The 12,372-nt window shown below is 35.1% G+C and overlaps 1 protein-coding gene across 1 annotated transcript in view; it reads right to left on the bottom strand.

The window, feature by feature from the left end:
• Positions 1 to 12,372, bottom strand: part of ADGRL4 (adhesion G protein-coupled receptor L4) — a 76,002-nt gene that overhangs the window by 18,679 nt on the left and 44,951 nt on the right. Inside the window, exons 5-12 of the mRNA XM_010174810.2 lie at positions 10,820 to 10,975; positions 10,236 to 10,306; positions 8,297 to 8,470; positions 8,020 to 8,203; positions 5,714 to 5,830; positions 4,069 to 4,262; positions 2,617 to 2,787; positions 919 to 1,122 (exon numbers count right to left, since the gene is read on the bottom strand). Of these exons, the coding sequence (XP_010173112.2) occupies positions 919 to 1,122; positions 2,617 to 2,787; positions 4,069 to 4,262; positions 5,714 to 5,830; positions 8,020 to 8,203; positions 8,297 to 8,470; positions 10,236 to 10,306; positions 10,820 to 10,975 (1,271 nt within the window). The remainder of the gene's footprint in view (positions 1 to 918; positions 1,123 to 2,616; positions 2,788 to 4,068; positions 4,263 to 5,713; positions 5,831 to 8,019; positions 8,204 to 8,296; positions 8,471 to 10,235; positions 10,307 to 10,819; positions 10,976 to 12,372) is intronic.

Raw genomic sequence — 12,372 nt, 5'->3', positions numbered from 1 at the left:
CCAGAGGAAATGCTGATTGACAAGAACTTGGCCTGTACCCATGAGCACACTTGTTCATTAGTATTTTCTGTAGCATCTGGTAAAATAAAGGGACTACATTCAACTTTCAAAACTGGTGCATATCTTCCCAGAAAAACTGCGTAAACAAATTGAACAGATTGATCCCTTAGGTACAGATAAATAGTCTATATGCTTCCCTGATCTAGACAAAGTTTATTTTTATGATTTTGAAAGAAATGTAATTAGGCATCACAAGGAATTTTTTCTGTAACAACTTTTTTTATATTATGCTATTTCTCAATCAGTAAATATTGGAGTGCTACCTCAGGATCATAGCTCTTTTAAAAAAAAAAAATAAAAAATTAAATCCTATTCAGCTATTTATAGCAGGGGGTTTTTTTATAATTTATGCATAATTTTATTTCCTAAAACTAATCTGAGATGCAAGAATCAACAGCCCAACTTGTATGAAAAGTAACAGGGAAAGGTCAAGACCTCACATGTAGAGGGGAAAGGGGTCCTCCAGCCAACAGCACAATATCTTAAATGCCAGCTTGGGACTGCAGCTCTGGCCTGGCTTTTAGGGAAAACTGGCAGCCAGAGAGCCACCAAAGTGGCTTTGTGCAGCATCCAAATGGATGGGAAAAGTGAAAATGCTAAATGTGTTGAGACCACAGTCTCAGTTAAGGTGACAAAGTTTAAATGAAACCCATAGAACAAAGTCAATATGCATCAGCTCAGATGAAGGCCCTACTTCTTTAAATGACCATTTTATATTTCCTGTTATGAGACTGGAAAGTCAGTGTTAGAATATCCATACTGATACTAGGAAATACTGGAAGTAGATGAAAAAATTGTATCTTATACTGTATATTTACTTTAAAGCACAAAATCAAGGTATAAGTGAAAACTACCCACCTTATTATTGTTCATATTAATTCCAATCAGAAAAATAAGTTCCGCCAGGAAAAGGCTGCAGCAGAGGTTTTTGTGAATTGTTGTTCTAGTGCTTTGAATTTCACTGAAGAACCAGAATGTAAAAATGCACATGGAGAGGCAAATCAACGAAATAATTATTCCTAGCTGAGTGATTCTTGTAAGAATGTTATAATTTGTAACACCCTGGGGGAAAATTATAATATAAGATTTAAAAGAATAGCTTTGTACCTTCTCAAGAAAGACCTCATTCTATAATACAGTTCTTTTCTTCTTTTTTACAAAATATTAATCAAAACTGTTTGTAGAGTTTCATTGCAAATGTACACTTTGGATAATCTACAAAGTATTAGCTTTTTTTGTGAGGCAGATATAATTCTAGGGGAAATTAGTATTTTTATTCCTGCTCTTGCATTTGCTGATATTTCTTAACAAAACTTTTAATTAACATCAGTATCTCCTAATATGATTTAAAAAATCAGATCATTTTAGTGAATGACAAATACACTGGCAGTAGGACATATATTAATATGACACAAACGTTTTCTAATATAAAAGGACTTATCACAACAGTGACTTAGATAAGCAAAACTGAATAACCTTAGTGAATTTGCAACATGATCAAAACAAGACTCTGAAATAACAAGCACTTCAAACAAATGTTATTCCAGATATGTAACAATGAACATTTTCCAAAGAAACACAGGCTATTTTAATATTTGATGTGAATATTTCCTGTATAGGAACACAGTGACATATGCTGCTTGGTATTTCCACAAAGATGATGATTGCACATCACCTTAAGGATCGTATTCAGCTGGCCATAAAATGTATCTAAGGATTTTTTTTTTTCTAAATAAAGGACCAGAGATTATTCTTCTTCCAGCCTTCCTTTTCAAAATAACTATATAAGTACCTGCAAAGGTTTTAAATCTGAAGACTTAGGATGCTATTTAGCAACCAGGAAACAGCCTCTATCAGCATGAAATTCACAGTGTGAGAGAACTGTCTCAATACAGTATATTCATGCTAATATTCTGCTTGCTGTCAGTTCTGATACCTTATAAAGCTGCTTCCTTAGGCAGGACCTGAGCTCCTGCAGATCCCTACATAGACCCTGGAAATCTACGGGGCTTCTTAATGTAAGAAGGAGATAAATTGAGTGGTAATTCTCATGATTTTGTGGTGGTCATGAGTGTCCATGTTTAATAGCCATAAACTTCAAACTGATTATGCTGTTGCAAACTCTCAGGAGAGAATTTAAAGCGGATTTTTAGATGCCAAGGTTAGACAAATGGGTGGCAAAGTTTTGTGAGAGAGAAATTCTGGGCCATATGGTTACTGACCACCAACAAATGCCAGTTAAATCCCACAGCAGTCTTAAAGTGGGATTTAAAATTAAAAGCAATGCACCAAAAATAAGCACAACAGACTGTGTATTTGGAACAAGATACTTTGCTGCATCACTGCTCTGTAATACTGCGGAAAGGACATAAGGAAATTCAAACACATATGGGAGGAATTTTGTTTGCTCTGTGCACAATAAATTGTCTGTTTGCTGAACAAAATCAAGAGACAACCTAAAGGGGGGAAAGTGCATAAGTTGCAGTAAAATAAAAACATAAGGAACGAAGACAGGAGAAAGTGTCAGGTAAAACAGTAAACTAAAATAGCACTTACAACAGAGCCACCTGAGGACATCAAAACAGCAAAATGAGTCAGATGATTACATTTGCATGAGATATGAGTGGAGTTGGAATGTGTCAGCTCACAGCCTTCTGTAGCCCAGTTGCCATTCATTGTGTCTGCTGAGTAGTTCCAAAATGCACATTTAATATCTTTATCTGCAGTCTGGAACAGAAACAAGATGTTTTACTGATGGCAAAAGGCAGGATATTTCTCATCAAGAGACTTTTCTTATGTTAGCCAGCTCAATTTGTTAAAAATTGTGTGTTACCATTGGAAGGCCGGAAAACAAAAAGCACATTCTGCAAGACCTATTCCAAGCAATTAAAACATGGCCGGGGATGGAAGCATTTTATCTGCACAGATAACACCCCACCAAACATGCAGGCTAATCAGATTACTGAACCTTTCTGGCACTTGCAAAGGTGTTGGAAGTTTTGCCTACTGAAAACACTGTTGTATATACCCCTGCACCTGCTGGACATGGACTAAACCCCAAAGTTACAGCCACATTGTCCTGCTCGCACTCTCTTCCAAACAAGCAGTTCAAAACTCAAGCCATATTCTGTGCATTTTACAAAGTAATCTGGGAGAAAGCCAGGGTCATATCACACCTGCTCTATCAGGTACGACAACAGCTATGAATAAGACCATTAGTATTATTTATTATGGCTAATGCTTAAAAATGCTAGTCAAGGATAAGGTCCCCACTATACTAGATGCTGCATAAATATATACAAATTTATACAAAAGTGATCTCTAGCTCAAATATTAGAAGGCATGTAGCAAATTTAAAAGCTGCATAACCAAGGTTAACACCTTAGTCCACTGCCCATCTCCCTGTGGAGTCTCACTTTCTTGTTATGCTTCTGATAATTCTTTGTGTCAGGTAAAATGATTCTTCACATGCAAGTAAAGTCACCAAAATCTACATATACTGGAAGTAAAACTCTCAGTTTTAAATTAATGTGTTCAGATTTCAGAAATAATAAATTTTCAGTACTATAGGTTCTGCTATTAACTCCCAGCTGCAGGTGAACTTTTTGCATTAACTTCGAAACATTTCTTCATTTTTTTTTTGTACACTTTTTTAACCACCTGATAAACTTTCAGAAAAAATCCACCTAAATCCAGAATAGTCAGGATCCTGTACTATACTCTGGTTCAGACATCTACATTTTATTCATACTGCAGCCTAGCAAAGATGGCATTGTTGCCCTTGCTTTAGCTTCATAGTGTTTTCATCTGTATCATATTTAGTATATTGCACTTAAGATGTCACATTTGAGGTTGTCATTTGTTTCTCAAACAAGATTAAACTCATACCAACAAACAACAGAATTATGTGTCAATATATCATACACTGCGGGTATGGTTACATTACATACAACAATTAGCTATTGTTTTGTTGTATTTGAAGTTGATAATAAAAAAAAAACCCCTTACCTTGGCATACTTTAAGGTAAATGTTATTTTCTCGAGCTCATAGAGTGTAGGTGGATTTGAACTAATTGCAACAGCTATAACTGATGAGCTTACTGTCTGTCTGTGCTCTGAAGTATCTTTTGAGGAGAGGTTTTTAGGCGATGAAAGCAAGGAACCAATATTGCTATACCGCAGAAAGACAACTGCAACGGTGCCTATCAATCAAGCAGACCATATTTAGTAGTTTGTGGGTTTTTTATAGAAGAACAAAATTGAAGACATTAAGGAAACAATAAACAATCAACATTATTACTGCTATTGCATAAAATATGCAAAACAGATGGAATTTTTGTGGAATACTTATAAAAATGTTTTAGAGAAAAAGAAATATAGCTTTATTTAAAACAATGTAACTGCCATTAGAAATAAAAATGTATGTTTGCATTGGAAATTCTAATTAGACATATGCATATATATTTTTTCCTAGAGAAATATATGCTTGCTGCTGTTCTGCAATTGGCTACACATGTGGTGTCAGGTCTCACTAAAATAGCTCAGACCTGTCCTGCTTTTTAGCTGAGACAGAGCTAGTTTTCTTTTTAGTAGCTAGAATAGCACTTTGTTTTGATTTCAGCATGGGATTTGTTATGAGAAAAACGTTGATAACATACCAATGTTTTCATTTGTCACTTGAAGTTGAAGGACTTCATGTTTTGCTAGTTTACAAGTGCAAGGTTTAGGGGGGGTGATGAATATTTAAATTAATAAGCTAGATTGGCATTTGGATATGCCAATAGGATATTCCATATGGTATAATGACATGCTCAGTATATCAATGAGGATCTCTCTCTCTCCCTCTCCCCCCCGCTCCCCTGTCTCCTGGCAGGGAGTGAGTGAGTGGCTGAGTATGGCTGCTAGCCAAGTGCTAGCCAAGTGAAACCACCACAAAATCTGCGGCAAATACTGGGCTTCTCTGAAGTACATGGCTTGCTTTGGCTTCCATTACAGTGAAGCCAGAATGGAATACACATAGGGAAAAAGAAAGCAAAAAGTGCTTTAGGATCCAGTAGTGATCTGAAAAAATGCTGTGCTTTTTCTCCCTGGTACCAAGATAAACCATATTTTTAGATATAAATAGGTGGTGAGATTCAGATTAGTTGAAAGATTAAGACTTCAAAAAATCTTTCTGAGTTTACTAGATTAAGTGCTTTAATTCCAGAGCTGTTTAAATACGTTTATTTATTTTTAATGATGACAGTAATTATAAGCCATTTCTGCTGATTTTGATACTGAAGAATACGTGGTCTTGCCACAGTGAACTACTCTCTAAATAGAAAAGATGCCCCAATTTTTGGAGAAAGACTGATATGGACAGTTGAAGGGGCAAGTCCAAAGTCACACTGCAGACCTATGGCTGAGAAAAGGATAAACCTCAGGTTTCTGAGTTTTAAAACTCATATTTCTGAGTTGTAAATGTTAGAAATATTAGTCTTGAGACAATAAACGGGTAGGTGAGATAGTGATAAAAATAAAATGACTCGTCTGCAGTTAGCAGGTCTGAAGCTCAGTCCTGGTAAACTGGACATTTGGTTATTTACTAGTGAGTACAAGTCTATCCGAGGTGTTTATTAACCCACCTACTCTCTAACTTTTTTTTTTTTCTTACCATTAGGATGAGATTTCTCTCTCTTCTTTGGAGAGATCTTTATGTAATCTCCTCCCGTGTACACATGAGGGTGAATGTGTTTCATGTGATGTGAATCAAAAGCAAAAACCTTGAGTGCTGCAAAAGAAGAAAAATGCTGTAAATATCACAGCTCCATTATTGTCTACCATAATTTATGGTTGGTTTAATAAATGTGCTATTGGATTGCATAATTACTGTGAATTTTAAGAATGTATCATTGTGACAAATATTTAAAGAAAAATGCTATTAATATAACATGTTTGCTTAAACCTCTATGTTTTGTTATTTTCGTGCATACATTTTGCTCTCATACTTTTTACTCTTTCCATGAAAAATATATTCTTTTATTTACCTTGCATTAAATTAGGCACTGGAAAGAATAATGTAGGTTACTTTAGGAAGAGCTATTGCTTTATTAAAAATGCATTTCAGAAAGGGACCACAAATCACAATTATAAAAAGCAAAGCATAAAATTCTCTGCTGAATAGTAACGTTTGATAAAAGCCAATTTTTGAAAAGTATATATTTTATAGTTATCTATCTATGCTACCAAATGCACATTGCACCATGAAATAATGATGTGTCTTGTCAAAAAGCAAACAAACAAGTATCACCCCTCAGGACAAAAAGTACATTAGAGGACATTGAGCTATTTACTTGGTTCATTATAGTGCTGAGTTTCAATCACCCAAGATCACAAAAAAAAGTCAATCAGGGCTTTTTTAAAAAACAAAACGACAAACAAATCTAAAACTTGACTGATGGAGGAATAGCACTAAGCTAGACCATTTGCATTGCTTATAGCACCACACAAAAAAGAATATGAGCTATTCAATAGACCAGCTGTCAGAAAATGTTTGTCAGGACATAAGAAATAGTTTTTTGTGGCTGGAGTTTTGAAAAGCTCATAGCTCAAGAGCTTACACTGTAAAAAGCGGTAGAGAGAGAGGGGTAATGTTGTGGGTCTTGTCCCAAAATAGATGTGTGGGGTATGTATAAACCCTGTGGAAAATATACTCATGTTGAGAATCAATAACAAAAAATTTTAGTGCTTGGGGCTAGTTTTGAAAGGAGCTCATAACATTTCCCATTTTGGATCAAAAGCAAGCAAAAAAATTGTTGATCTTTAAACATGGGAATTTCTTCCCATTCTCTTTATCAGCTTTTTTTGTCGCCTTGGTCTAACTGATGTCCACACTGCACCAGAGGCTGCACCCGAATCCTCTCTCTTCTTGACCTTCATGGCCTCAGCTCTGCCACCATGAGAGCCTCTTCTCTCAGCCAGGGTGCTGGGGGAAGAGAACTTTTACAGCCAGCTCCTGGCACTGCTCTGGATCTGCCACACACTATACTAACATAAATCTGCTTCTACAGAGTTCATGTCATGGAACAAATCTCTCCCCTATTTTTTCATCACTCTTGCTAATTTCACTTCAGAAAGATGAGGGAAGAACAAGAGGTTTGACCTGCCTCAGAACCAAGGGGGGAATCTTTCTCATCAAGTCATCTTATAAAATAGTAAACCAGTAAGAGGCACTGAAGGACTGCACTGAATCTAAAATAAGAAATCAGGTCAGATACAGTTTGAGTACATTCAGAAAAACAAAAATGAAAGAGTGGCCATTGCCAAAGGAATCAGCAATGCTTTATTAGGATTTTCAAAAGCAGCTGGTATTAGCCTTACTCTACTCCCACTGAAGGAATGGTAAAACTGTTATTACCACAGGAAAATCAGTAGGAGTTGGTGTGAAGACACCAGCACATAGGGGCAACATAGGAGAGCAAAATGGTGCAGTTGAGACTAAACAATTCTCCTCCTCCAAAATTCCTCTGAAAATGAGAAATTTATCTGAAAACAAAGCCATGCAAGATTGGACTCACTAGGTACAGCCTTTATTCCAAGTTCATTTACAATACCTTCACTGAATCAAAAAGAGTGAAAAATCTGTATAGAGAAAATCTAATTCTCATTCCTCTGGTGTTTTTATGCATATAAGATTCATCCAGATTCACTGTGACAGTGTAACTATAATGAGAGATTGAAGGATACTCTAAAAGGATGACTTCCCACAGCTACTCAAGTTTTTTCTGGGCTCTGGGCTCAAATGCTCCATTTTTGAAAATTATGATACCTACAGTGGAAATCAGGTGTTAGTTATGAAACTCATAGAAATTAACACCTGTGTGTTTCACATAACACCATTTATAATCTTCATAATTGTGCTGAAAAAACTCCACAGTGTAATCCACATCTAAAGTATACCTTCGATTAATTTTATCTTACCAATGTCACTTGCATTAGCATCTAGCTGTGTTGTCTTTTTGAAGTTCTGCGACATGAGGAGCGTCGCTTGTTCTGCAGTATGCAGCAGCTTAGTCAGGCTCTGTCTTTGGTTAGCTACAGGAAGAGCTTCCCAGACTGTAATTTTGTCTTTTTGTAAAAAATTGTTCACAGTGTTAACAAAAATCTGTAAACGAAAGAATATTTTTAAGATGAAGAGTCATTCATGATTTGTAAAATAAGAAAACCCCCCACAAGCCTTAAGGCTTAATCCACTCACGTTAATGGTTGTATTACGCAGCGCTTCATTGTCAGAAACAGAGTAGTGCATGGTATTCAGTGATGAATAAGATAGTGCTTCAACATATGAAATCACATCTACAGGTAAAAGTGGTCCCAAAGTATTCTTATTAATTTCTTGCAGCATCTCCATGGGTGTCTTTAAATTACTAATCTGAAAAATACAAGAATTCACATCTTAATGAAACAGGTAAAGTCACATTTCTGCAAGTGAAAGTAAACCCAATGCAAATGACTGATGTCTGTGAATTAACATATTGGCTTTTAAGATGCTTGTGCATAAAAAGAGGCACTAATTAAATTAACTGGTTGACCTATAAAGTAATGGTGTTACACGTGTCTGGTATAACCCTAACCAGAAATTATGATTAAAAAAAAAATAGTACTGTGCTAGCATTACACATTACACTTCTACATTACACTTTTTTTTTTTTTTTTTTTTACACTACCGCGGCTCAGTTTTATTTATCCTAATGCTTCAAAATGAACTAGTAAATGTTTTGCAAAAATAATTAAATATTAGTGATATGGCTACTTCATTGACTCTTTTCTGTTAAATTTTAGCTGAAGAGGTGGGAGCAGACGGGCAGTATTTCTGTATTTTGTGGTTGGTTTTTTTCAAATGCAGATTATGAAGTATGTCATTTAGTGCAACTGTACTGTTTATTTCACCTTCACTACTGCAGTTTATGAACTGCTAAATGCACTTACATAAAATGATTATTTTAAAAAGTAATATATTAGAGAGGATGAGATGAAGATTAAGATTGCAAATTTCAGTCTCATGGCTGAATATAAAAAAAATTCTTACTTCATGTTACTGAAATCTAATGAGATTTTATCCATCAAAAACTCCCTCAACATCTGATTTTGTATCATCTGTAATGTCTGCTGCTGAGCAGCTTTTATGGGTCTTGCTTTGTCTTTGACTATAGCTGAATAGAAGTAGAACACAGGTTACGAGTTGGTTAAAATCTGACACTGTGTTATTTACATAAGATTGAGGTGTTTTGACTTATTACTTTAATTTAAGTTTAGTTTTATTTCATATTTTTTTAAAAAATCTCACTCTAAGATCCTGCTGTGGCATTTACATGTGTTTGCAGGTAAATGTGGTAAGCATATATTGTATTTAATACAATGTATTACATTGCAGGTTAACATAGTATACATATTAATAAAATGCATATTTTACACTAGGTAAATAAAAACCTTTAAATTAATATATTTCTTAATTCTCTAACTTTGGCAAATTGCTTAATATAAAATGCAAACACATACAGCAGGTTTTATTTATGCTTATGTTTCATTTATCCTTTTAAAATAGACAATACTATAGCTGTAGACTAATGAATAGTGAATTAATTAATACTTTAAAATTTGCTTCAGGATTCTCTGCTTCCAGTGAAAAAAATCTTGAGTCCAGAGTCTTAGAGTCTATAAATTCTGTACCACTTTATGTACTATGCTTTGAGGAGCAAATACACCAGCATACCAGGATGTTATTGCTCCACTTTCTATTTTGTCACTTGTTGACATTGCTTTTGTAAGCTATCTTGCTGCTTTTCACTCTGAACAAGCAAATAATTACCCATCAGTAAATGCAACAGTGTGTAACTTCAGAAATTACAGAAACAGTTGAGTGATTACCACACTTCTGAATTTTTCATGCATCATGACTCACTTTGCTGGAAAAAGAACACATGGATTCCCAGCAACTTATTATCATGATTTGAACATACAATCCAGTTCAAATAATTTGAAATTATTAAAAAGACTTCTGTAAACATGCTTAAGTTCAATTGTATGCTTCAAGCATTTGTTAAAAGCTCCTTAAGAACTATTATAATTGAAATAACAGTTTCAAACAGAAACAATTAAATTATTTGGAAATTAATCTGTAAATCAATGCTACTTACTCCAGCTAAAGTTCTATTAATATGTTCAGTTATGCAGTCTTTGTATAACTCACAGTTGGCCTTTGGATTTTCTGTAGAAATTAAAAAGAAACTAATTATATATCACAGTTTAATCAATATTCAATATATAATCATTGTAAGAACTCTTGTCTAAGCAATGCCCCAAACCATCAGCATTCTGGATTTACACACATAAGACGTAGCACTCCGTTCTCAAGCTCCAACTACTAAGAATTTATCTTGGCCAAAGTTACAGCACTGAATAGGACTCAGCTTTTGTTTTATTCCAGTAGAGAGTTTGTTCCCTTTCCTTAGGACTTCCACAGATGAAGTTAAGAGACAGCTAAAATTTACAGAAAGGAGTACAGATCTGACAACTATGAGGAGGCATCCATTATTTCAAATGGATTTCATCACACTGGTTAGCAAAAATACGTTTAAGAAATGATTCTGTTCTCAGGAAATGTAGATGCTGCTGCCTCACCTCTTTGCTGATTAATCTAACGGAAGATAAAGAGGCACTGGTGGGTTTCTCAGAAGATGTAGTTCTATAATAACACATAAACCTTTATAATATCATGTACCTTGGCAAGAAGTGCCATCATTTGGCTTAAACTGCAATTTTCCTGTGGATGGTTGATAACCTTCCTTACACGAGCAGTTAAACCCTCCATCCACGTTTTCACATTTCGCATGATCTCCACAGGCAACAGTTCCTTCATTGCTGCACTCATCTACATCTGAAAATATTGTGAAAAATTGAATTTTTTTATTAAGTATTTACAGACTAACACCTTGCTGCTTTGTTGATAATAGCCCTGCACACTGCAAGCAGTTTCATAATAAAATTTAATGGAATAAAAACAAGTAAAATACAAAAAGGCAAACTTAATAGCAAAACACTTCCCAAAAATAATACTTAGGGATTAGGAAGATAAATCATAATTTATCATCTTTTTATACCACCACTTTTATTACTATATAATACTGCATTGTTCATGTTTAAAAACAATGAGTTTAAATATTAATTCTATCATAAGAAAATGCTTGGCACAATACAAATCATCTGGAAATCAATTTTCCAGAGATTAGACTAAATAGATTTTCTCAGCCTTATGTTTCAGTTAGAAAAGAGAAAGAGAACACCAGCATTTTCTTTTAAGTCACAGCTTTAAAAAGATGCTACAAAAGATCACTCTATCCATCTCATTAATCTAAGATTTAAACTCTGTGCTCTTTAAAGTGCTTGGCATGTATTTTTTTCTAATCCACATTTAAATTACATTTGCCTAAAATGTCTTTTGTGCTTCTAAATAATTTGCCATTAGGTAGACAGGTTCAGTAACTGGGTGGGGCAGAGTCCAAGAGTAAAACCAATGAATTCCTGTAAGGGAATCCATGAATTGATCAATTTAGGAGAGCTGGGTATTAACTCTCTGGCTGGAATAGAGATTATTTTGCATTATTTGGTTGGCTGAGGATAAAGATCAAATAACTCAACGGAGAAAGTAAACTGGGAACAATACCAAATAATTCTGAAGAATGAAGTAATGAACTGTGAAATGCTGTGCTGGAAAGGAGAAAAGAGTGAACAGCTTTGGGACAGGTATATCTGATGAAAAGAGTTGAAAAATGAAGTGACACATGAGCAGATTTAAAGGAACAACCTGAGAGGAGAAGAGGCTGAGAACTGAACTGGAGGACAGTACAGGTACAGAGGGGAATGCATGAACCAGAGAGGAAGACAACCTAAGTTAAGAACTGGCATGACACTGAATTTGGGAAAGAAAAAGGAGAACTGATCAACCAATTCGTGGAGGAAATAGCTATGTGAATTGATAGGAGAGTCTTTGTGCAGCCAGATGGGCTTTAAGAACAAACAGGCAGGCAAAACGATATTGGGGACTGGAAATGCACTATCAGCATACAGGAACTATTTTTGCACTCTTATTTTGATACACAATTGTTGGTGGTTTTCAAAAAGGAATGTAATAAAAATGAGCAAGAATGCACGTGAAATAAGGTTGCTACAGAAACTGTGGAAGAATAGAAAAATGTACTGCCTATCTGTCGATATATCTAGGGAATGCAGAAAGATGTCTGAAGGATACCTGGGGGCTGTCTGCCTATTTGGACA

This window comes from Antrostomus carolinensis, unplaced genomic scaffold (genome assembly GCF_000700745.2).
Source record: "Antrostomus carolinensis isolate BGI_N321 unplaced genomic scaffold, ASM70074v2 scaffold6579, whole genome shotgun sequence".
Taxonomy (NCBI): Eukaryota; Metazoa; Chordata; class Aves; order Caprimulgiformes; family Caprimulgidae; genus Antrostomus; species Antrostomus carolinensis.
This window is presented reverse-complemented; position numbering and strand designations above follow the sequence as displayed.